The sequence below is a fragment of the Doryrhamphus excisus genome, chromosome 19 (genome assembly GCF_030265055.1).
Source record: "Doryrhamphus excisus isolate RoL2022-K1 chromosome 19, RoL_Dexc_1.0, whole genome shotgun sequence".
Taxonomy (NCBI): Eukaryota; Metazoa; Chordata; class Actinopteri; order Syngnathiformes; family Syngnathidae; genus Doryrhamphus; species Doryrhamphus excisus.
In genome coordinates this window covers 9,983,604-10,011,097 of record NC_080484.1, presented here as the reverse complement: position 1 = coordinate 10,011,097, position 27,494 = coordinate 9,983,604, and the positions used below count along the sequence as shown (strand labels likewise).

The following is a 27,494-nucleotide window of genomic DNA, read 5'->3' as shown; positions in this document are numbered from 1 at the left end:
TAGAAGTAAAAAAAAAAGTATGAATGACAACCAAATCAAGGAGTTTAGGATATTTGATGTTTTATTCCAGCACAAGTTTTTTGTGTTGTAAAATGGCTGTGTAACTAGGAATTTAAAGGAGAAGTACAAAATGGGAAAATTACAGACAGTTCTAGATCATTTGTTTTAATTCCTATTGTGTTTATTTCCTAAAACCACATCTAGGAAAACATCCCTTCCCTCCCTTCTTTGGAAACACACTGTTTAAAAAAAAAAACATCTGAAAAGGGCCAGTTAATGACACACTTAACATTTCAAAAATGTTTTTACCAGCTAAGTTAGGTAGCGATTCTTTTTTTTCCTTTTGTCCTTTTTTTTTGGTATTTCACACAGTTTCTCCCGACAGTGACACAGAATGGAGGCCAGCAACCACAATAATTCATTTGAAAAAAGGCATTTCTTTCATAAGAATAATAACCACTGCTGAACTTCTAATAATAATAATTATGATTTTCCAAATAAAAAGTCAACCCAAACAAAATAAAACAGCAGAAGTTTGACCCCCTTGTCTTCAGCTCGACCACTTTTGAACCATTCATCCTAACTCTTAGGATTTGGACACTGGGAATACCAGGATAACTGCATGATATGGGAATGTGGTCTTCTAGTATATCGGCTAAGGCTTAGAACAACTGAAGGTTCACACTGGCTCTCGTGGCTGTGTAGTAAAAACTTCCTGTTCAGGAACAGAAAAAGACAACAACACCGTACTTAGAGAAATAATCGTCTGGGAGGGGGGGGGGGGGGGGGTTGGGGGGGAGAAAAAAAAGGTGGAGAGGCAGGGTTATTCACAGACATTGAGAAATGTTGCTTCCATTACGAGGCATGTTATGTACAGAGGATTTGTGTCATTTCAAATAAAATTTGTACACAGTAACATCACATGAAGCATATTAAATCAGGGAGTGGAAAACGGGTGGAATAATAAAAAGAAAGGGGGGGGCTGCTCCCACACACTGATACCAACACTTCTTAAACCCAATTGCCTTATTTTTTCCAATGCTAAATATGGTCCCTTGTGTTTGTGGACAACATATATGGCTTAAATCAGTGTAAAACTATGCTGGGGGTGGGGGGCTCTCAGTCTGCACGTTTGTGTGCAAGCGTGTATGTGAGCACACTGCATATCCATATTGTCTCATCTCGTTCATCCCTTCCAGTTTGACGCTGTCGAGCAAGGCTGCCTGTGTAAACATCATCGCCACACATCAGCTCAAAAACGACGACAAAAAAAAAAAAAAAAAAAAAAAGAAAAAAATGTGCTGGCTGTCGTCGTCAAATCATATACTCTTCTAGGCAGCTACCGTTCAGGAATATATCCTGGGATAGGGAGCAGTTTGGATCCTTAGTGCAATGTGGGCCAAGGGAGGGGGAGCACAGCGTCTATCGTCCGCCGAGAGAAGTCCAGTGGGCGTCATGAAACAGGGCGGACTAAGGGTGGACTACTGTCTTGTAGTCAGACACACACACATTAAACAACGACGGAATTGTCTGGAGGAGTCCTGAGCCTCTAGTCTTTAAATGTATGACTGTGTGTATGTGTAAACATCAACATGACAGCTGTGATGTGTGAGGGCTGTAATTCATATATGTGTTTCTTTCTTTTCTTTTTCTCTCCGTCAGGCTTTAAGTCTTGCCGCAAATGTACATTCATCCATCGCGAAAGGGGAAGGGTTTGGGGGATAGGGGCTGATCTGATCCCGAGGCGCTTCCTGCTCGCCTCGTCGGCGTACTCAAAACACACAGCAGTAGAGGTGCTGCAGGACGCTGTACCACACGTAGCCGGAGACGAACGCAAAGGACTGGATGACGCACAGCCACACGGGGTCCAGGGTCATTTGCCGGGAGAACGCTCGCTTCTGTCCATCCTGAGGCGGGAACGCTCCTGTGGACGGGAGGAGGGACGAGAGTGTGAGTCAACGCATCTGGTGGGGATTAGCGCTATTCATTTCAAGTAAAATGGTGCACTTCGCTGTTTAAGCCTCTTTTATGCATGACTTCAGTTTAACTAGCATTCAAGATGCTAACACAACAGGTGTCCTTTTAAATTAAGTCCTTCACTTATTTTTAGGGAGGACCTGATTCAATATTGTAGGGGTGTCACTTAATAAATGATTTCATGTACTGCCACGCGCATGTGTATATGTTTTCCTCGTCTCTAGCCTCCAAACGGGCAAAATGAGAGTTCACTCTGTGCATTGGTTTCAGCACTTTGGAACGTTTGTTCCCATGTGTCAGTTACACAGTCTCTTTTGTCATGGTGGGCGGAGGCGGGGCCAGCAGTATACACACAAAGTGACACCCCTACGATATTGGATATATTGGATATTGGATGTTATCACATACTACAGTATTAATTGGCCCTGTACCCTAGAAACCGCCCATGAATGATACAGGAAAAGGCCGAAATGATACTGTGTCAAAGCCCAGGGCAGTGATACTGATAAAATATAGAGTTTAACCATGTCCAGTATCAGCCCCCGTAGCTGTCCACTCAGAGCGCGCTGCTCTGGTATCGTGCCCGTGGAACAACCAATCAGAGAACAGCGCACGAGCCCAGGTCATGAAGTGGGCTCCTGGGCTTAACTTTCTAAACTCTGCGCATGTGACAGGAAATGTCACTGTAATTGTAAATATTCCTAGTGCTTCTCCAGTCACCAAAAAACCCAAACTTGATTAATGTAACTTTAATTGTCAGACATTGATAAGATAAGACTGTTGATAAAATATTATTGTTGAAATATTTTTGCAATTATTGTGTTTACACTGTTTAGTTATAATACATGTAATAAACTGAACATTTTCTGGAAACAAAATGGTCTTTTGGTGATAATAAGCTCATGATTAAATAGTATGTGATAATAAAATCATCACATGGTTTGTCTGGTATCAGGCCCAGTATCATGCCCCCACGTGTCAGTATCAGCCCGAGACCGAAGGGCTGCACCTCAAATCTCTGATACAAATGAATGGACAGAGCCCATGTGATCCCAACAACGGTGTTTCCTAGCATTCTAACAAAGTAGCAAGGAGCAGAAGCGATGTCAGCCGTGTGGCAGCAAAAAGATATTGCAGCTGAGTGTAAAACTTGTCATGCACAAGTTTCTCGTGGTGGCACAGAACTGAGGAAGTCAAATACGACAAACGTGATTGCTCATACAAACAGGCATCACAAAGAAAACTCCCACGGGACAGAACACAGTTATTAGCTATAGCAGAAAAAAGCAAGCCTCTGTTGATGGTGAGTAATGGTTTAGTTTTATACTGGTATGACTGTCAACAATGTTAAGTCATGACTCAACACTTTTCGGGAATTAATTATTTTACGAGGACATTCCAAAAACATGCTAGGTTAATTGGTGACTCCAAATTGTCCATAGGTATGAATGTGAGTGTGAATGGTTGTTTGTCTATATGTGCCCTGTGATTGGCTGGCGACCAGTCCAGGGTGTACCCCGCCTCTCGCCCAAGGACAGCTGGGATAGGCTCCAGCACCCCCGCGACCCTCGTGAGGAAAAGCGGTAGAAAATGAATGAATGAATGAAAGAATGAAAATATTACATACGTATTGTATACAACTCATCAGTACATGACACAGTCTTATTAGATATATTTTAAATTTAAATATATTTTATTCAAGGCGTGGTATCTATTTGAGTGGAGGTTGTTATTTCAGCAAATTACCCCTCAATCCAAACCAGATTGGGTCTCATTAGATTTTGCACAATTCAACGTACATACATGACACATAAGCTCAAACCGCAAAAAAGGGGTGACAGACCTGTTTCGTAGAAGTGGGCCAGCAACTCCTCTTTCTCCACAAACCTCTGATACAGCCAGTCCGTCAGCGCTTCCTCCTCTACAGGAACCTCTTTAATCGGGTACATCCTGGCACACACAGAGAGAAACGCAAAACACAAACACAAAAAAAAGGTCAGCAAACAGAATTTTGAGTTCAATCTATTTCTATTAAAAACTACCCAAGGCTGTTTCAGTTTCAGTTTCAGGAGGCTTGGCTTATTTGTAGCCACAAGGGGGCCTCGGTGAGCTGCTTTGCGACTGGTCACCTTCAAATAGAGGTTACAGACTCCTCCCCATCTGAGGAGCATTTCCTCTGCACTTAGTTGAATATTCCCCAGCATTTAAACGTCAGCCGCTATTGTAAAAGGACATCTGTGAAGAGGAAGGCAATGAGCGATACAGTATTGATCTGGGTTAATATGTATTGACTAGTTAAAGCATTTACAGCAGGGGAACAGTAATGTCATGTCTTTGTGTGTCTTTGTACTGCTGAGTAGGTTTATTGCGCCCTGCTGAGATAAGGTCATGATTGCTGAGTCGAGCCGAGAAGTGCAGGCCTGCATGTAGACCACCACAGTGTATCCCACGAGGCATCCATCCTCCATTTGTGTAATATTTTGGCCCTGTATAACCAAAATATTACAAACCCAGGGAGTCAATCCTAACATTCTTTTTTTCTTAAGAGATTGCATCCTTTCCCAACTGGACAAGGAGGCCAATTCAATTTGGCCTGCGTGGGTAATCATTATTAAGAACTCAGGGGAGTCTTAAGTCTCTATAGTGGAAAAATGGAGAGAAAAAGTGTTGATGGAGGGTACAATGTCACAAAAGGTGAACAGGAAGATAAGCAAAAAGTGGCCTGTCCTGCTCCCCTATATGTTTTTCTTCTTAAGATAAAGCCACCATGTGAGCAGCCTTTACTTCTTTACCTCTTAGACCTCCTACTACTCTAAAATTATAACGTTAGATATTGTTTTCGGTGGACCACCAATCCACTTAAAGCCTCTTGCATGCAGAATGTTAAGCAGAGCTGCAATCGGGGAGTAAGAAGACAATGAGGGTGCTTGATAATTGCTCCATTTACTCTTCAAACTGCTTCCTCTCTGGCTCAAGGCTGTCTTATGTTCCAGGAAATGATCAGGAACAATGGACATGACAGATGTAGATGAACAAAATGGCAAACATATTGATGCTGAAGACTTTTTTTTTTTATTGCCAGAAGGCTGCATTGACACTGGACTAGATAGCCTGAAGCTATCAGAAAAAAATAAACAGTGTACTGACCCAGATATAAGACATAAGAGTGTTTCTCCCTCAAAAAGTGTCTGATTCGTATTAAATCTAGCATCAAATGAGAGATTCTTTAGATGCAAACCAGCAGGGGGCACCTAACCGCTTTGCGTTGAGCCAGTCGAGCTTTTTTTCCTGTCACACACACACCAGTGAAAGTCACAGGGACCCAATGGATGACTCAAAATGAGCAAACAAAGAAGCTAATTTTAAGATAATGGTGAGCAATGACCAGCATAGAAATATGATATCTATTTTTAATGTAATCTATTAGTAATCTATTTTTTTTTGGTCTATTTCGTTTTAAAAAATATTTTCCCAAATTTTTCCATCGGTACTTTAGTTGATAATAGAATGTGAGTCCCTTGTTTATTGCAGTTAATTGGTTCCAGACCCCCGACCGGTCCAGGGTGTACTCAGCCTAGCACTGGGATAGGCTCCAGCATACCCCAGCGAACCAAGAATTCAATATTCATGAGTGGAATATTTTTCTACCATTATTAGAGCCCCATAGACATGATACAACACCCCTATAGTCACTTTTACACTTGTATTTTTCTTTGTTTACAACACATTGTTTTCTTTCATTTCTTCTAAAGTTAAGAAACCAAAAACTTACAAGAGCATTATTACAATATCTGTTAAGTTACTATGCATTGCTAAAAAAATATCCTTCATAAAAACTGTGTTCGGTTGCTAGTAGCAGAGGCACTTGGGTTTGTCTTTAAATAAATTTAAATTCATTTTTGTTTGCCCGTGTCGTCCCTTCTCTGTGTATATACCGTATTTCTATGACACTTGGTCAATGTGACCAGCATGTGACTGTTGTGTTAGGCTGGAAGTTAATGACTACCTAAGGTGGGGGCGTCAACCTTGCTCTCAGTACACAGGTCACACGAGTAAGCGCTATAAAGTCATTGTCACAGGTGGTCATGAACTCCACGGTACGGACAGTTGATAGTGGCTGAGCTGTCAGCGGGGTTAAAGGTTAAGGACAGATAAATGATAAGATGAGCTGAATCAAAAAGATTGACAATTTGGGGGGGGGGGGGTGTTGTGGAAATGAGTTTACCCTAAGACAGGGCTGTACAAACGTTGATGTTGAAAAATGTAGGATGAAAAGGGCCACTTTGATATTTTGTAAACCAATACATGTACATGTCAAGAAGTGACAGTGTTACCTTGGTTAACATCCGCCCTGGTTAAAATCCAATTTTTACCCCCTTTATGGTATTTGCTATATTAAATGTTTATTGGTTCTAAGATGTGTTTATGGATGAATTAGTATATGCTCAACAATTCAACCAGCCAGGTGAGCAGCTTTAAAGCACCCATGTGATGACCCGGCAAGAGGTCTCAATAAATTATGTCACCTTGCAGCAGCTATTTCCAAAAGCAGCTTACAGAAAAGCAGCGTTAAACATTCTTCAACAACTACCGGTGCCCTTGCTCTGATTGTGTACACCTACCTAGCTGAAGATGCCATTCAGGGGGCTTTGGATCTGTGAAACTGAAAAAATACAGCAAGAGGGCGTGACACCACTCCTGACTGGTGGTAGAAACAAGAAAATGGTGGTATAGGGATTAAAAAAAAAAAGTAAGGAGGACAGATTCATCTATTACACAATGTTCATCTGCCTGTTTAGAGACTACTGTAGTACTGTTGTAATCTCATAGCAGACAAAAAGCTTTCATATAAAAACAGATTGGAGCAGGTGGGCCCTCGGAACACCACAACTACGGCTGGATGATGACATTACACAACATCATTTTTGGTCCATTATACCTGAGGTGTCCAAATTGTGGCCCAGGGGACATTTGCGGACCAGGGCTGTTTTTTCCTTGGCCGACAGCACATTTGAAAAATAGAATTTAACAAGAAAACATTAAAAAACACAATAAAAATGGATAAAGTAATTCTACAAGAAATATAATATTGTGAGCAATTAAAAAAAAAAGTAATATGAGAAACAAACAACAACAAAAAAAGTTGTAATTTTTGGAAAATTAGGTTGCGGAAAAAGCTACAATGTTAGGAGAATAAAGTCAAAATATTATGGGAATAAAGTCCTGATTATGAGAAGAAAATTGACTAAATTGGAAATTTAAAAATACAGCAGCAGAAATGGAAAAAATCTGTAATTTTATGAAAATAGGAAAATAATTTTAGTAATAATATAAAAAATATATTATAATAAATACAATAAAATATTAGAATTGTACAAGAATAAACTTGTTAGAAGGAAAAAACAATTTTAATTAATATTAATATAATAATAATAATTAATAACAATACTTAATTTAAAAAAATATAAAAATATATATGTTAAAAAAAAGTAAAATAAACAGAACCAAACAAAACAAAATGTTTAGAAAACTAGGCTGGGGAATATGAAGGCATTTATGAAGTAATAGGCTTTTTCATCTATATCACAAAGCTGAGATGTAGTTTTTTTTCTTCAACTATATATGTATATCACGTCTTAGCAAAGCTACATGTGTTTACAAAATATCAAAGTGGCCTTTGCATCCTTTCATTTTCCACTAACTGGATCTATACAATTTTGGTTTAATACGACAGTAATGTTGTCACAAACACTAATGTCATGCCTGTGTCAAAAGGAAACGCCACGTTATGATCTGTAAGACAAAAGACACAGGAAGAAGCGCCCAGAACACTGATGCAATAAAGTGATAAGGGGCACCATGAAAATGCGGGGATGGCGAGGAAGAACAACGTTCTGCCCACTGAGTGCATGTTTATGATGGAAAGACCAAACCAGTTTAATGCCACGCTAAATGTGTTCAAACCCACATGCTCGGATGCATAAAAATAAGGAGCCCCCACAGCAAGTGGGTGATTTACTTGGCAGAGCGAAAGCACTCATAACTGACAGTGACTGAGGTCTTTCCTGCATCTTTCTCTGATAACAGCAATGCCGCTGCAAAAAAGTGCTCCGATACTGCACACTTCTGAAATATAAAAACATGAGTCACACTGGAGCATATGCTTTACTCGACTTGATTTTTAGCTATACAGCAATCCCTTGTTGGTCACAATTTATAGGCCGTGATAAGTGAATTTCCACCAGGTAGGATGGATCCCTTGCTTGTAAATCAAATATTTTCATAGAGCATAGAAAACCTGTTTACGACCTCATTTAAGACATAAATAAGACTCGTCCTTGTGTGTGCAACAATTCTGCAAAGACGAGTGGGTCAAAATAAATTCCTTTATATTTCACAACAATACATTTCAGAGCTGTAATTATAATATCATCAAACTGTGATATTTTTGCCCAAGGTAATCAGGTAATTTATGCTACTTTTTCACTTAATACTAGAACTTGACCATCTTAATTCTTACTCCCTTATTCCATCGTTTTTACAGGTCTTTTACATGTTAATAATAGGTGATGATGAAACTCCACAATAGAAATGTTTTATATTTCAAATGCATTTTATAAAAGGGCTCAGCCTGCATCTTTCCTATTGAAATACATGCTCTGCAGCTACCAGGAAGTGAAAAGGCATCTCAATGTGTTGCGCGAAGGAGTTTACGCATTGAAGGGAAATTATAACACATGCACACAGACAGTTCAGTTGCAAATGTGACAACTGTAAACAGTTCATGGAATTTGTGGTTAATGTGAAACATTTTTTGTTGTTGTTTCTGTTGTCTAAACAACGATGCCACATTTTGGCTAAACATTCATTCATTCATTTTCTACCGCTTATCCTCACGAGGGTCACGGGGGGTGCTGGAGCCTATCCCAGCTGTCTTCGTGCGAGAGGCGGGGTAAACCCTGGACTGGTCGCCAGCCAATCACAAGGCACATATAGACAAACAACCATTCACACTCACATTCATACCTATGGACAATATGGAGTCGCCAATTAACCTAGCATGTTTTTGGAATGTGGGAGGAAACCGGAGTACCCGGAGAAAACCCATGCTTGCATGGGGAGAACATGCAAACTCCACACAGAAATGGCCAAGGGTGGAATTGAACTCTCCTAGCTGTGAGGCCTGCGCGCTAACCACTTGTCCGCTGTACAGCCCTTGGCTAAACATACATATATGGCTAAATTTACATCAAAATGATGCTTGAAATGTACAGTATCTTTTCACAAAAAGGCTTTATCCTCACTTTTCAGCTGATATTTTACTGAAACAACACAATGCTGGAAAACAATATTGTGTGTGCCTTGAAAAATCTGTCAAAATCATCAAAAATAGCTGGTACCTAAGAGGGACAGCTTTTGAAAAATGGTTGGGTTTGAATAAGTTAATTATATTTTTGGAATGTGCTGAGGGGCAATTAAAAAAAAAAAAAAAAAAGCAGTCACTGGTCATAAACTGCCCCCGGGGTGCCCTTTGGACACCCCTGTTGCAGACTGATTGGTGGTCATGTAGCAATGTTTATGTTGCTGTCAGCCTTCCTAGTTTCACTTAGTTTTAAACTCCAGTTTCTCCTGATATGTATTGGAATATACATTATTTAAGCGAGGATCATTGCTTATGTGTGGAAGAAAAAAACATAGACCCCCCCCCAAACGTGTAGTTGAATCGATAAACGCTCACAGCCACTACATGAGAAAATACCGAATGCATTTTATTCCCATCGTACCTTATTTTAAATAAGTGAGCCCAAATAGAGCCCCTGTGATGGCTCTATTTGTTAAAAAAAGTAAAAAAAAAAAAGATTGGGGTTTTCGCTTCCAAAATATCCCATCGCGAGCACAGCTGAACTGTACGGCTTTGTGCAAGCGTGGCTGCATCATACAATTCACTCCCCCGCGTTTGATCAGCAGGCAGATTAATCCTCTTGTCATCTCTGCACCTGTACCAGCATGGCTGTAAATTGTTTATGATCGGCGCCGTCTATGTGGCTTAAACGGCCTGCACAGCTGTGTGTCTTTTGGCTTGCTTGGGAACCTCTCTACTCGTGCTGCTGACCACGCAACGGAAGTTGATTGTTTCCATGGCTAATTAGAGCGTCTCAGGGACGGGGGGGTGGGACTTGTGGAACCTCTGCCCTTCTAATTACAGACTTAATGAGTCTTTAGCTTTAGTCCAGGTTGGTGGGGGGGGAACCCTCCTGAGATAGACCAGCCAGCCAAGGTCCATAAATCATCTTTCACTATGTCCAATTACATGCAGCACACTGAAGTGTTCGCAGCATCCTGAGGGTCAACATGGCTTCTACCTGAAGACTACTCCTGCTCCTTGACCCCCAAATGCATCCCCTATAATGCACCACACTGTAAAATACATTTATCTTGAATAGGGTCCTGCAATAAAGCTAATCCAGAGGCACCTTCATCACGTCCTTAAGTGAATGGATTATTACTGAAGGAGACCTTGAGGACAACGAGGACATTTTCACCGTCAGGAGTGGTCATATTATTAACAACAGCACTAAAGGGCTGCAAAAGTCTTTCCTTGGGTGCTCGCGAACCAATGGTATATTTGAAGGACCAGGAGAGGGACAGAAAACGGCCGAGGATAAGGCTGGAGAGCAAACTTGTATAAATACAAATAACAATGATAGTTCAGATCTTTTTAAATTTCTGACTAAGTGTGAAAGTAAACCGGTGGGAACTTCTTTCTGTAATCTTGTGTTATCAGTGGGTGAACTTTTAAGTTCCCCTTCCATATAAGAGACACATGAAGAACAGAGTCTCTTTTTTCCACTCAATTGAATGCGTTTATTTGAAGGAAGGTAGATGTTTGAAGCACTTTTATGGAGGTAAAAGCTCTGAAGTGCACTGTGATATTCCCGTTTGCATGATGTAGATTTTTTGTTTTGAATGACTTCTTAAAATAAATGACTTTTTGATCCCACTTTTTTTTTCTCCTTGAAAACACAAAACGAGATTTGAGAGCTAATATGGAGACCTTACCTGTAGTGAACATGTGTGACGGTTGGCGGCCTGTATCCAAAAATCCACGTCTGGATGTCCATGGGCCGTGCTTTGGGATAAGCTATGGTCACATCTATCACCCACTGCAGGCCTTTACGCTTTTTGGCTGCAAGCAAGAGAAACACAAACACTGAAATGAACTAAAAATGTTATCGCTGTCATTTCCTAGTCAATGTGTTGTACCGGTGAGTGCCAATAAAAGGACACACTAAGACAGGTCCGCTGTTGTGGTATTGTTCCTTTGAGCGTTGACTTTTGGCAGAGGTAGCAGGGTTTCCCCTCTGCTGTCACGGATAAAGCCAAGTAATTCCGGACATGTTGCAGAGCTGTCTTACCACTGGATATGTACAGTGGGAATCAAACACAAACACTCCTACACTCCTGCAAATGCAGGCATTTGCATATTCACGGTCCATTTGCACTTGTGTGACTGTCCATGCTAAAAAAAAAACAAAAATTATGCATGGAGCACTTTTGTGATGCCACTCTTTCCGTAATAAATTTTGTTTTATGGTTATCACATTTAATTGGTAACCCGACCATGCTAAGTGAATTCCCACAAAGTTGGATTTAATATTAATAAATGAAATTATCATAGAGCATAGAAAATCTGTTTGTCTTTCTAAATATGATTTTTACCATTATTAGAGCTCTTTAGACAAGAAGTAACACCCCTACAGTTATTTTACACTCATGTTATTATTTGTTTACAACACATTGTTGAAAGGTAATGCAGAGCCTACGGGATCATTGCAGGGCCACAAGAGACGGCCATTGCTTTAAATATAGCATGCTACCAAGCTCACTAGTACCAATAGCCTCCAATTCATTTATTCTATACCAACGTGTTTCAAACAGAGTGGGGAGGAAGGACAAAGAAGTCAAAAAGTTACCACTTCCACATGAAAGGAGAGAGAACTTTTTTACACTCCATCATGTCGGACATGCCATGGCTGACTCCATGCAGTGTTATGGTCATGTAATGTGACATCAATGCAACATTACTGACGCCTAGAGACCAGAATACTACAAACCGCAATGTGCGAGGGACGACTAAAGTGGAACATTCATCTTTGTACATCCTGTTTTTCATAGGTTTCACATTTGTTTTTCGCTGAAAATTACTGAAAAAAATATGTCTTGGATTTCATACACTGTCTTGGTAATTACTTATTATTATCCTCACGAGGGTTGCGGGGGGTGCTGGAGCCTATCCCAGCTGTCTTCAGGCGAGAGGCAGGGTACAACCTGGATTGGTCGCCAGCCAATCACAGGGCACATATAGACAAACAACCATTCACACTCACATTCATACCTATGGACAATTTGGAGTCACCAATTAACCTAGCATGTTTTTGGAATGTGGGAGGAAACCGGAACACCCGGATAAAACCCATGCATGCACGGGGAGAACATGCAAACTCCACACAGAGATGGCCGAGGGTGAAATACCCTAGTCTCCTAGCTGTGAGGTCTGCGCTCTAACCACTCGACCGCCGTGCAGCGGTCTTGGTAATCATATAGCCAAATATTGCCCAAACAAAGCATCCAAGCGTTGGTGACTAAAACTCTATGAAGAATGGATAGTAGTTCTTTTGAGAGCTGGGACACTATGGACAGATTCCAGCCAGGGAATCATTTCATCATCTTTACTGTGTATGTGTGTGTTTGTTTGTTTTGTTTCCAAGTGCCAGAACTTTGATAAAGATTTCAAGGGAGAGGTCGTAGCCAAGTACGGTGGTAGTATCTGGTATAACTGGATTTGCTGGGGGAGCCGTTTAAAAGACACACATAACAGAAAGTTCAAGTGAGCATGTAATTGTCCACTCTTAATGCCAAGTTTGAAACTATGGGGGCATTATTGTAGCAATATTATTTACATGTCTGTATCTCAATCTGTGTGTTTCCTATGGAAATTTTATTTGGAATGCATTGATTGAGGTTCCATGTGCCCTGTGATTGGCTGGCGACCAGTCCAGGGTGTACCCCGCCTCTCGCCCGAAGACACCTGGGATAGGCTCCAGCACCCCCGCGACCCTCGTGAGGAAAAAGCGGTAGAAAATGAATGAATAAATGAATGATTGAGGTTCCTACTTTTTCCACTTGTATGATAAGATAAGCTATTGAGCAGTTTTTATTATAGAGTCTGGTCGCTGCATGAAGTATCCCATTTAAAAATGAGAAAACATTGCCTGTGCAGTTAATAAAGGTTTTATGACCCAGGAACGGATGAATTCCATTTCCATGATGTCCCATAAGGAAAATACTTGAACTGCAGCGTCTCGGGCTGGACCAAAGCCCACCTACTCCATGTGTGAGGTTGCCAGGGAAAGAAACCACGCCTGTGAGTACAACCGATGAATAAACAAGGCAAGCCAAAAAAAACCAAGGCGTATTCTCGCTGGCTCATTTCTACAAGAGATAAAGTGACTTGACGGGTATCCTTGGTATTGATGGGAATGGCCACAGTCATCGCAGCGTGGGTAATTGGATCCGCATGTCGGTCCAAGTGTGTGAGAAGGCAGCCGTGCACGGGCTCGTGTGAGCAGCTGGCCAAAGCACAAGGCTACGAGCCAAGACGTTGCTACGGTGACAAACACTACTGTAATAAATGACAAAGGTGTGTCCTTCAGCAAACATTGGGAGGGAAACATATGCAGTGGAAGGTACCTTGCTCTGAATCACTCTGTTATACCGTAGAAAGCCAAACAAGAAGACACCAGAAGCAGATCTGATTGGTCGGGGCCACATTACCACCGAGTCATACAGTCCTCCCTATGAAACTATGAACTTTGTGCAAAGTCTCTCAACAACACAAAACTTATCAATGTCCATCTGCACAATGCATTAAGCCCATGAGACACTTGAATGGCTGCTACACAGCAGCACGCATATTTACATCAAATCCTATTTTCTGCAAGTGGCCCATTTGTCTCCGAGTGAGTCAGCAAAACTGTGGGCACCTCTGCAGAGCATCAGGGAGGGTCAGGGTGAGACGGCACACACACACGCACACAGAGGACATAGGGACACAGTATTCATTGGGGTATGTGTTGCTTTTTTTCATGCCCTAGGTTTTAATGCCATTAGCTAGACTCAAGAGGAAGGACAAAGCCAGAAGAGGAAAAGCAGCTCAAATGAGAACACGCGCTTACACAGCACATACAGCCAATTAAACAGCAATTCTGCTTTGTTTTGACACGCTCGCTTCCTAAAGAGGGATGAACGGACAGTGTTAGTCCGCAAGCACTGGGGAGTGCAGGGCATGCAGCTGTGCAGAGTTCCTGAGACACGTTTTCAACAACTAGAACACCACCGGATGACCCTTCTAATGGATTCTGAAGCCAAACCAGAAGAGGCTACTAGGGAGTGTTTTTGCATTTGTATGTTAATGTTGCAATTTGAACCAACTTCTTTAAGCCAGTGTTTGATAATTATAAAAAGTTAAAGTCAGAGCAGTTGTCAGAGGTTGAGTTTCCATGTGTCATAAATCGTCAGACTTCCGCTCAGGGAGCACTTTTTTTTTTTTTTTTTTTTTTTAAGGTGAACTAGTGACGGCAAAGAGGCAAAATCTAATGACTGGGAATGAAAGTGCAAAGCATTCCGTTCAATAAGTCAACAATAATAACAGAACATCTATGTGTCCTAATGCGAAAGACGTTCAGCTGAGTGCAAAACTTGTCATGCACAAGGATCCCATGGCTGCACAGAACCGGGGAAAGTTTAATACAACCAAACTCATTGCACATTTGAAGCAGAGTCATATGAGAATCTCCCATGGGACGATAAGAAGTCATTAGATATAACATAAAAATTGACTAGCCCCTGCTCGTGGTCAGTGAAGTCGGGATTAAAGGCGTACTTGAGCACCCCGATCCTCGCTATATTATGACATTGTGAGTGAAACAATAACACACATGCATAAATACGTAAATGGGTGAGTTTTTCCTCAGACTTTTTCTATTTTCATTACTTGTTATAGGCAAAAAAAAAGCCAAATTGGGTTACTTATCAAAACAAATGAAGAGACTTTTTTTTTTTAAAGAAAATGGTGATTATTATAAATAAACATGAGCCATGTATTGCTTTTTGTGCTCTCCTGTCGTTTTCTCCACAGCCTTTTCAGGCACATTTCTTCCGCTGCTGGGATTACTGCCGCCACCTGTCAATCAGCGGAATGTCATGAACCTATTTGCAGGAGCGTTAATTGCCTCACACGCATGCGCCCTCCTGCAAGAACACAGCAGCTTCTGATTGCTTATCACTCATGAAGCGTCGTTTGGAACAGTGGCATGAACACTTCGAAGGCCAAAAGTTGAGAAGCAAAGACATCGTTTTTCATGACTTAATAAGCGCAGCAGTTTGCCGTAATTGAAAATGTTGACAAATTATGTTCATATAATACAAGGCTATAATCACAACATGATTTATGCAGTGAAAAACACAACCCTAACCAAGACAAATGAACTCTCAAATGTGGTTAATTGCAGAGGTATCGTTAAAGCTTGCGGCCTATTTTTGGGGGCCGGTGCCTTGACAGAAAAATCGCCGCAGGGGTTTTCGGAGACCTTGATGCAATTTGTAGCACCTCTGTATGTGTCATTTTGCCTCATTTACAACAGAGGACTGATAGAACCGCCTAATGCTTTTACACGAGAAAAATCATTACTTTTAATTTACATGTTTGGTGTTTGTTACCTGTTTGGTTCGGGGTCCCGCTCTCGTTGCCCACGCTGCCGTTCTCATGCTGCGCTGACAGTGTTTTCAGGATGACGTGGGTGGCACCAAGACGTGGCAGCGTGACGTGGGTCAGGTGGGGTAGCGAGTTCTTTTTGGCAAACGTTTGGCTGGTTTCCCTCCGCTTGCGCAGGAAGCCTCCCTCGGGAAACAGCACTATCCACTTCCTGTCACGGCTGTGGTAGTATTTGTCTAAATGATCCTTCAGGTAGACCAGCTGCTTGTCTCTGTGAGCTTTACCCTAAAAAAGGGAACAGAAAAGGGCATTTTCAATGGCTGTTGTATCATTAAGAAATGGTGGGAGTGGCAGTGTCATTCATTATATGACACAACTGTATCGATTTTTGCTTACTTCCAGGCATTCTGGTTATTTCTATTATGCAATGTGGCAGTTATCATTAATAACTGGCAGGAAGACCAAAGTCCAGGGTGAGTATCTGTTCATTTGAGTTTGATTCAACCAGAAAAGGGAGCTGGTGTGTACGCACCCTCAAACTGTTTTGTGTCCGCGTATGAGGGAGCCAACACCAAATGAGAAGCTAGTACGGGCAGTACTGCCGAATGGCACACCGATCAGCAATAATGTCGCTACAAATGGATGTGAGAAATGGTATGATGACATTAGCAGTCGCTGTATGAGGAGAGGAGGGATTGATTTTCAGTTAAGTTCAGTTGGTCAAGAGCCAATTTAAATGCATCAGCATACATGGTTGCCGCTAGGCTAGGTTCACTATATAGTGTGCTGGCATGACACACTAATCATGCAAGGGGGGGGGGGGGGGGGGGTTCCACTGCCTTGTTTGGGGGCATGCAGGTCCTGTTGGTACAAATGCATCTAGAAATATAAATGTGTCTATCAAAAAAGTGGTGTACCTGTTCACTCCATACAGGAAATTCAAGACCCAGCAAACTGATATCTATAATTAGTTTGCCACAGTTTGCATTATTGCCATTTTAACGAGACTGTCATGTCATAGCCGGTGTATGTGATATGCATGAACACCACACTAATGTGGTTAAAATAGGACGGTGTCCGACGAGCGAGTGTATGTGCTGCAGTCATTGAAGCATGCCGTGCTTTGCTGCACATGGTGGCGAGACATGTCTGCGAGGCCCCATGGACAGCAGATGCTTGCCTGGGAGGTATTTTGGGGAAGGATGTCAACAATGCACACAGTGGAATGTCGGGGCGGGCTGGGGTCACAGAAATGACCAAGCCTACTCAAGAGTGCAGGGTGTTTCAGTCTTGGCACAGTGCACTGTGAATAATTTCTGTGACCACTGAGTACATAAAATAAAATACCCAAGCTGGTGCATAACAGTCAAATCCCCAACAATGAATCGATTAGCCCTTAAAACATGCATCGCATTCATAGAATTCATATAATATGGCGTGTGATATCCAGTTTAGACGCCTCACTATGTATAAGACTGCTCTGTTCCAGCGGCCTCCCACAACAAAAGGGCTAGTCTGACCCAGCAGGGCTGAGCGGCCCTCTGACTCTACACACTACTGTCCACAGTCGCTGACCTTCACAGAGGACGCCGTGGCCCTCAGAAGCCTACAACGCGTATAAGCGTTCCAGCTGGGAGAAGCAGATGGGTAGTCATTGCACTTTTGTGGAGTGTGATAAAAAACAAAGTCAACACAGCCGGGAGGTTAAAAAGGAGTCCCGTACTGGCCTTATGGACTATGGCAGTGGCGTCCAAAGTGCGGCCCAGGGGGGCATTTGCATGTGTTTTATTAATTAGCCTTCAGCATATTGAAAAAGTACATGTGGGTAAGAAGGAGTGACAATTCTGATATCTTACCTGTCTGATGAAAAAGTCCCCATGGATGAGGGACACTAGGCCAAAGTTTGTGTATTTGAACACATGGTCCATCAACCACATCATTTTTCGTACCACCTGACAATAAAGAGAAGAAATTAATTACACACTGGCTCTGGAAGAAGAAGCAACGCCACTTCCGACGTCTCGAATAAATGAATTTGGTGCCTCAAACAGACGCCTGGCACAACCGGGAAGTCAAAACTTGTCCAAAAACCGAGGGTACCCCCTTTAAAAAGGTCACATACAGGTAAGGCATCACTCTTCTTACCGTGCCCTTGTCTTGCAGGCACATCATGAGCGTGCACACATCTCCCGTGGATTGATGGTTGACGATGACCATGGCTTCCTCTTCAGAGATGGGCCGCACATCATCACCCCACTCCGTTACTGCAAAGCAATCAAGATGTATAGAAGTCATATACAAAGTCTATATCAGTGTTACAGTCTTAAAGAGCAAGCGAATGCTATTCTCATTTACTGATGTATAAAACAACAACAAAAAATTACATAATGAATACTGAGTCACCATCAGTACAGTTAACAGCTGGGTTTTTGTGTGTCTGTGACAGTGTGTTTTTACCACATCAGACTTGATTGGCAGCGTCTTTGATGCCATTGTGGAAAGTCCGGGATAATTACTTTTGTTTTAATCTGAAAATATCAAGCAAGCAACTCCCCCTCGCACACTACAAACAAACAAGTCTCCATGCTGGCTCGTCAGCATGGGAAGCTACAAGCGACGTGATCGCGTGCGCCCAGCCCTTGACCCTGATGTAACAGAGTCGAATAAATACAGTGTAACCTTTGTTTTCGTATCCGTGCCTGCGTGGGTTTTCTCCGGGTATGCCGGTGCCCACCCACATCCAAAAAAAAAACAACATGCATGTTAGGTTCAATGGAGACACTAAATTAATACCCATAGGTATGGATGCAAGTGTGAATAGTTGTTTGTCTATGTATGATAGGCCCTGCCATTAGCTTGCGACCCCACTTCCTGCCCAAAGTCAGCTGGGATAGGCTCCAGCATTCCCCACAACCCTGGTGAAGACAAGCGACATATAAAATGGATGAATGTATAATTAGTCAGCATCATTGTGGCCATACTCTAGCTAAAACTAAACGCCCCGGCGTCTACTACTACAGTCCTGTTCTTTCTACTTTGTGTCCTCCACACCTGGAACACATTTATTGAAATGGGCATGCGTCTTATTTGTATTAAATGGCTTATTCTCTCTGACTATATCTACTATAATGGATAAAATGAGTGTTGAGGTGACTATAGGGGTGTTATTTCATATCTAGAGGGCTCTAATAATGACACAAATCATATTTAGAAAGCCACAAGCCGGTTTTCTATGTTCTAATAATAAAAATATTCCATTTATGAATAGCATATCTTACTTTGTGGGAATTCCCTTATTGCGGTCGGGTCTGGGACAGTGACAAAGGAAGGATTATATCTGAATGTACTGGCCTGCATCTAAAATTTCTGACATCAGCCCTCCGACACAAGCCATCCAATTCACGCTCGGCTCCTGCTCCGGCAGAGTAGGCGTATCCAACATGAAGAGTCCATATGACCAAAACAGGGAGTACCGTACATATTTCAGTAGCCTTTCTTAATTCAATAGAAAATGAGTGATAGTTCAGTGGGGGCCGATAACAAAGTTAAAGCAATTAAACCAATAAGGCTTTGTGTCTGCAGATTTGATTAGCTGCTTCATGAACTGAAACAGGGAGGAAGGTTGTGTGTAGCTGCATGTCAAACAATCCATTATTAAGACTTCCCTCTCTGGTGAGTAAACAAGAACCGTTAGTTGTTGGCGTGGTAAAAAAAAATAATAATACAGTACAATTAGCCTCCACTGCATGCAATCACCAACAAGGCCCTGGCTTCCAAGAAAACAATCCTCAACCATTATTAACTTCCACGTATTCCCTCGTGACAGACAGAAGGCTTTCAACATGACAATGAAAAGCATGTATTAGCAAATCTGAAGTGGCCTTTGTCCCCCCCCTCGTTCCTAATTTACATTGTCAAGCATCCATCTATTCAGAGCTACTTTACAATCACCTGTGTGTGATTGCTGACAGGATACACAGGAGCGGCAGCAAAAGGGGAAACGTGGCTCATGTCTGACGAGCGTCGCAAACAATAGTCCTCCCGGAGAACACGCGGAGACATTTGCAATTTAAAGCACACACTCCAACAGCTCGGCATATTAACTGAGAACTATGGAGATACGCTAGAAGCCCGAGGGGTGAAAGGATTCAGCCGAGCTTCAACAATCATGTGCAGGAAAGGGAGGGAATCCCCTCAGTCATGTGTGGGTCAGCCCCAAAGTTGTGTGTGATGCAAATGTTGGAGTGGCCGAGGAGGGGAAGGTGAAGCTTGAATTACTAGCAGCTCTTCTTTAAAGAGGCAACAAAACTCACATTTAATGAAGAGCACAAGTGCAAAGGGGACTAGTGGTTAGTGCGCAGGACACACAGCTAGGAGACCCGAGTTCGATTCCACCCTCGGCCATCTCTGTGTGGAGTTTGCATGTTCTCCCAGTGTATGCGTGGGTTTTCTCCGGGTACTCCGGCTTCCTCCCACATTCCAAGAACATGCTAGGTTATGAATGTGAGTGTGAATGGTTGTTTGTCTATATGTGCCCTGTGATTGGCTGGCGACCAGTCCAGGGTGTACCCCGCCTCTCGCCGGAAGACAGCTAGGCTAGGCTCCAGCACCCCTCACGACCATCGTGAGGATAAGAGGTAGAAAATGAATGAACAAACAAGTGCACACAATGGCAGTGGCCTATATATGGAGCAGGGTTGTCAGTAAAAAATACTTAAATGTACAGTATTATAGTATTGTGTATAGTATAGTGTTTACACAGCCATTTGTAAGGCTGTTTTAATTTTAAAAGGTGAATACACATATTAACCTCACGTAATTATTTCTAATATTTGAATAGTCTCGCCTTGGTTTGGGGCGGTTATTTTTGCCAATTCCAAGTAATACAGAAGGAAACCACAAAAACAAAGCCACATTAAATGCATCAGTCGGAACGAGACGCACTAATAACAATGAAGAAGGAGGCTGTGATGTATAACGACATAAACATATGTTGTATGGTATTAGGTATTTCTAAAATGGTGACAGACTTTTGGTGACTTTTCTAAGAATCCATAATGTTGCAGGATCATGAGCGCTTATCACAGTTAATTGGTTCCAGACCCACCCAGGAAAGCAGGATTCCTTATTTAGAAATTCAATATTCTTGGATTTAGAGCATGGAAAAGCTGTTTACTGTATTCCAAATAGGGTTTTTAACATTATTAGAACCCTCTAGACATGAAATAACACATAGTCACCTTTACACTCGTATTACAATATAGTAGATATAATCAGAAAAACTAAGCCATTTAAGACAAAACAGCAACTGTGCTGCCATATTTGCTTAACCAATGACCAAGCAGCAGCGGCCAACAGACAAGTATCAACAGCCTGCAGAGACATCATTGCATTATCTCATCACGTCATTTCCAAAAATTCCCAGCTATAAAAGTCATGTGTAAAATGGGATGGAGAGTTCACCTTGTGTGCCCAAGAACAATCCTTGCAAGAAGATGAAATTGAGATCCCACTTGAGGGGAAAATGACACATCTGTGACACTTGCCGTGAGGCTATGCGCGTGTGTATACATCCCGAAGGCGATGTCATTTCACAAGGAAGCATGCTCTGCCGCTTCCCGTTGTCGCCGCAGACAAGTATTAATGATATCACAGAGATGGGTCATCTGTCAGATGGAATACATTAGGGAAATTGTCTTTGAGAGATGACACAGTTAGCATAGCAGGGTGACAACCGCGCTGCAGGCACGTTGTCTAATCCAGCACCGGTGGTCAGTTAAACCCACCTGCACGCTCGGCAGATGAGAATTCGGTCAGAGGCTAATTAATCTCATCACCCGAGTGGTGACACAAGCAGGAAAAAAAAAACGAGAGATGAATTCTCATTCATATTCAAAACTTGGGAGATGGAAATTGAATATCATTACAGGTAAGCCGGCCTGCAACAAAGTGTGAGTGGTTAAGGTTATTTAGGAAAGGCCTCCTCAGACGGCTGAGATATTCCACGAAAGATAAACAAACTGAGGCAATGACACCATTTATCCCCCCCAGCGACAAAACAAGAAAATCTAACTCAAACCTTGTAAGACTACCATTCATTTGCCTGTGCATTTCACACAGGAAAGTGTGTCGTAGAATCCTGCATTCACGTAATTTTGGGTGTGAGGGATTAAAATTCATGGTTGACAGCGACACAGTTGGCGTCCTGCATCTGATACTACATCCAAAGCAGGAAGATGCATGTGTCTACTTCCTCCCTACGTTTAGTATGAGCCACACAGAACTCAAACAAAAAAAAAAGTCAGCTTTTCAGGGCAATTTTAGTGCCTCAAGTCTTGCCTTGCCTACAAAAATACAAGACATTTCTACAATTCATATTCAAATGGGGGCCCACATAAAGTGGTTGAAATATTCAGTCCCAACGCTAACAGGTGCAGCAAAGACTGGATAATTGAGGACGGCGTCAATCAAGCACATGCCCACACGATCCAGAGAATAGGTGTGAGCCAAGTAACTGGCAACACGCGTGTGGGTGTGTGGGAGTTGCATGACTGCACGGAGGCATTAACAAATGACGAGTGCCATGGCGATCATCCGTGCTCGCTTTTCACACGCAAATGTTTCGTCAGCCAGGTGCTGGATCCTTGATGATGCCACACACGGATACTTGTTGATTGAGCTGCAGCGACTCCGTAGCATGACCAAACAGTGTGGAGAAAAGTTCTTCCGACTAAAACCAGCGTATCCACTTCTGTGACAGATGGGTGTGATGAGCAATGTTTACATCTGTGGCTGCTCCTTGTGTCAATGCAAGTCAACACTGGAGTGCATCAAAAGACACCAACCATCCTTACAGTCATTAGACATTGCAGACACTATTTAAACCTAAGGACATCAATGCCCATTCGCCCTAATAGTGTATATTTTCATACACAAATGTGTATTTTACTCTAGGACACGCAATCAGCCCTGCAAAAATAACTGCCTGTGTTTTTTCATGTATGTGAGAGAGTCCTTCAAACTTATATTGTGCGTTTTGGAAATAACTGGTGTGCACAATAATTAGTTACGCTAAATAACACCAGTTAAGGAACCAGTTATTGTAAAAATGGAAAATGTGACGATAACCGCAGAGCCAGGAACTTATACCGACATGGGAAAGCAGTATACATACCTACTTGGAGTGCTATGATCGAAAAGCCACCGATCAGGATCGACCGATATCAGTGGAAAAAGCATGGTATCGATATCGGCTGATACGTCATAACGGATTAGCAGGATCGGTATCGGCAGCATAAAACCCGGATAGGAACATCCCTAACATCGACCTGTCTTGGCTGCTCAGTATAATATATACAGCATCCAGAGTATGGCTAAAGTGACGATGAACACAATCTTGAACAATGATGTCAACAAGCGAAGAGACTACAAAAATGGCGGGGCCCAATTTAGCCAAGAGGGTACGCAACATACATAGAAAAACACTACCTGTCCAAGATATATGCATCAGCCTTGATGTGAAGATACTAGTAAAAGGGTAGTACACAGAGAGAAAAGTGTGATGATAACCATAGAATCAGACATGTGTAGGAAAGCAGGACTAATTTCTCTGTTGTGGCTGTTCAGTACAATATTGCTGGAAGTCAGCAGAGAGAGGGTGGGACTACTGGGGGAAAACACCAGAATCCTCCCATTTGTACGACAGTTTCAAGCATTAAAAATGGACAATGCACGACGGTGACCGCCTTCGGCAAACGTCCCTAAACACTATACCTGTGTCACATAGGCACAGTTAACTTCTTTTTACACTTATGTGACAATGAATGTGTTAAAAACATAATACAGCATAATTCTGTCCGCAATGCAAATGCTGCTTAACACAGCACCAGGTGTTCTATAGGCTGACGAGCATGCATTATTAATCAGCAAACCCTGTTGCTCCCTATGTACGCCACCTAGCAATTTGTAAGCATTTTCTCTCACAGCCCGCGTGCAACCAAACACCACAGACTGCATGAATCAATCACTTCAAGACATCCGACCCAGTAACAATACAGACAGAAGCTTGTGATTTTTACCCCCCTCCCCTTTCGTGTTGCACAGCGATTCATTTACTTTGTTTTGGGTAAGAATTAATACCAGTGGTTTTCCTGTGTTTTGTGACTCACGTCATGCTCACTGAATGGTGAAGCGGATGGAGTGTAAGAATGAGCATGTGATTAGCTTCTATATTAAACTCATCAGGCACAGTATCACAGGACATCAGTCTAATGCGGGGGTGTCCATACTTTTTCCAGTAAGGGGCATGACGGTTGAAGGAAAACAAAATTTTAGGCTAAACTGCAAGTCGAAAACTGTGACTGCGACTTGAAACTGTGTGCATGTATTAAAATTCCCCCTCCTTCGCACAACTTGGCAAAATGCCTTTTGACTTCCTGGTTGCTGTGGAGCATGTACATATGTAGATGGGAAAGATGCACGTTGTGCTCTTATAAAATGCACTTCTGCCGTCTTGCGGCCATTTTTTCATCTTAAAACTGCACCAAACTGGCTCTCTTTTATTGGAGTATTGCATCATCACCTCTTTGATCCACATCACAAAGTTGAGATGTAGTTTTTCTTTCTCGAAAAGGCCCTTGCATCCTTTCATTTTTCAGCATGTGCCCCCCTGCCTTGGTGTAAAACGTCTGAACACCCCTGCCTGAAGGTTAACGTGACTTCTGACGGTGTATTTAATCTGCAAAAAGACAGCGCTGTGAGCTAAAAAGATGTGGAATTAAAAAAAAACATTCCCGCATCCTGATGGTCAATTATGCAACTTAGACTATGGCATCCCCACAAATAGATTGCAGTCCTGTGGAAAACACCATAGAGCTGGAAAAGATCTTATTGCAACACAGCAACGATACGGGCAGGTCCAGGCTGCCGTGTACTAGTACTTTGTACTCTGACTATTACTCTATATGGCGGCATACATCTTTTTATAGCTATGAATGTTTAACAGTTACTTATAACTGACTGCACAATTACTGAGAGTTTTAGGGTGACGACAGCCTGAATCTGGAGTAGGTTAATTCAATGACGTTGTTGCCAATGGAAAAAAATGTGCAACAATCTTTGTGGTTCCACTGTATAGAGTCGGGCTGGGAATTTTGCGACACGATAGGATTATATGAAATACATGGCTAAGATAATATCTCAACATGGCCATGCAGTACTGTGATTATCGATGCATTGATAACTGATGCTGGTGCATCTTGGTTAAATTTCACCGCCATATACACATCATTTTTGTTTTTATTTTCTTCTGTGACTGGCATGACAAGCCTTGCAAGACGTGCCTGGACTCAATAAAGAGCGGCGATAAAGGCAGTATAGAGTGACAAAATGCATCAACAATCAAACATGAGGTTAAATATGGCGGCAGGTCGTCCAGAAACCGGATGGTTGGCGGTTCGTGTCTCGCTCAGCCTACCCAGTTGCTGTTGTTGTGTCCCGAAGAAAACACTTCCCCCACCTTGCCTCCAGGGATACAGACACTGGTGTGCCAGCTGTGTCTACAGATGTAGATTACCACTACCAACTGTGTGAATGAATAAGGAGTTCATTTCATTGTATTGTTGCGATATTTACTATACATGTGCTGCTATGTATGGAACAGTAATAGAGTTACACGCCATGATCTCACACTGTATTATTGTGAAGTTGTTGACTTGGGTTTGTTTTTTTTTTACATGTCAGTGAACGCGTGAAGTCTCATACTCTTATATGTATGAATTATATGATGGATAACCTCCTGTATGACAGTTCATTCATTCATTCATTTTCTACCGCTTTTTCCTCACGAGGGTCGCGGGGGGTGCTGGAGCCTATCCCAGCTGTCTTCGGGTGAGAGGCGGGGTACACCCTGGACTGGTCGCCAGCCAATCACAGGGCACATATAGACAAACAACCATTCACACTCACATTCATACCTATGGACAATTTGGAGTCGCCAATTAACCTAGCATGTTTTTGGAATGTGGGAGGAAACGGGGAGAACATGCAAACTCCACACAGAGATGGCCGAGGGTGGAATTGAACCCTGGTCTCCTAGCTGTGAGGTCTGCGCGCTAACCACTAGACCGCCGTGCCGTGTATGACAGTTTTGAATGCTAAACAGTTACTTTTAGCATTGATTACACGGCTACCAGATGCTTGAGGATAGCGACAGTTTACATTAATTCCATTTAAGGGGAAAAATCTATATTGTTTATGGTTCCACTGTATATGTATTATGGTTCAATGCAACTCAGCTACCGGGGACTCAAACGAAAGAGCATTGAAAGAAGCATTGGTGCCCTTGAGCGGACATCATTGTACATGTGTGCACTTGTGGAAATAGCAAAACAAAGACTAATAATAATGAAGGTCTCTTGCTTCTCAAACATTGCAACACACGTGTGTGATTACTATTTTTGGCGAAAAGCACACACAACTCTGGCTCATATTGTTGTGCAACCGTGTGGGCATTAAATAGAAAGCGTCTTACCTGTGTAACCTGCGATCCAACCCCACGACGACACCATGGCCAGCAGCCATTTAAACATGACTCCTTCAAGGTGCCAGAAAGTGGAGCTGTGCCATATTCTCAGAGGCTGCAGAATGAGCAGGTACAGGCAGTAGGACGGGATGGCTACACAGTTGTTGAGGAACATAAACACGAAACGGAGCACAGACTTGAGAAGAATCCAGCTCAGTTTGCTGGCCTCGTCCATGAGCTGGGCCATCGTGATCCACACCGTCTGCAGAGAAGAATGTGTGCAAATCTGTGCATGTTCAGGAAGTTAACATGTAGAGTCAATCTCGGCTGATAGTGGTGCATTTGCAAACTGCACAAACACTTTAGAGCGAGGCCACTGTGCGACACTTAAACGCATCTCTCGTTGATGTATGCCGATTATTTGTCTATATGAAGCTAGCTGCCTTGGCGCCACAGTAATGCGTGAAAATATTGCTCTATAAAAGGACTTCATGACATGCTAGCTAGCATAGTGGGCTCAGCTAGCATAGCCGGAGGAGGGAATGAACTGAAACAAGCCAAGTGTGGTGGAAAAATCATTTCAAAATATATTACAAATGTGACAAGTAAGCGCGGAGGCTGCTCCGACGCGCTATAGCCGCACTTCCAGGATATAGTCAGACCCTCATTTTGACTTGACGCCTACTTACCTTATTATTGTCACGGACGCATCCAAGGATCACTAAAGATGTAGCAAAAGCTAAAATGTTCCAGCCAGATGAGCAGCAAACCTACAGTAATAAGTAAGCCTTTTTCCTTGCAGACATGGTGAGTCCTTTTTGCCAAATGGTTGATTAATTTTCAACAACCCCCGGGCGTTAAAACTGCAATCAGACCCATTTAGGCGACGTTATCCAGGGGGGCTGTGGATGAATCCCGGTGGGAACCGTTAACCAGCTAGCTAGCTAGCTAGCTCCACTTGAGCGCGGTCGGCTCCATCGCAGTGAGACACCGGGATAATTCCACACCGATGCAACATCACCATCATGGTCGTCAGGTTAGATCGCTATGGAGATTGTTTCTCTCTCTCGTTCTTTTTCTCCCCCGGGAATGAAAGACATGCACGGCGTATGCGTCAAGCGCTGCGACGCCAGGCGGGGAGAGGTACAGCTGTTAAAAGGAATGAACCGCGATGTTTCGGCTGCACCCGTTATCTGTCCTAAAGACGTGATTCAGCGGCAT

At 42.6% G+C, this 27,494-nt stretch overlaps 1 protein-coding gene across 1 annotated transcript; it reads right to left on the bottom strand.

Moving 5' to 3' along the window:
• Positions 1-30: 30 nt before the first annotated feature.
• lpgat1 (lysophosphatidylglycerol acyltransferase 1) lies at positions 31-27,494 on the bottom strand. The gene is made up of 8 exons (XM_058057387.1): positions 26,963-27,494; positions 26,283-26,535; positions 17,897-18,015; positions 17,608-17,703; positions 15,757-16,036; positions 11,038-11,164; positions 3,821-3,927; positions 31-1,924 (listed from the first exon to the last, which is right to left on the bottom strand). Exons 2-8 carry the CDS (start codon positions 26,518-26,520, stop codon positions 1,773-1,775), a joined length of 1,119 nt encoding a protein of 372 aa, XP_057913370.1. The 5' UTR covers positions 26,521-26,535; positions 26,963-27,494; the 3' UTR covers positions 31-1,772.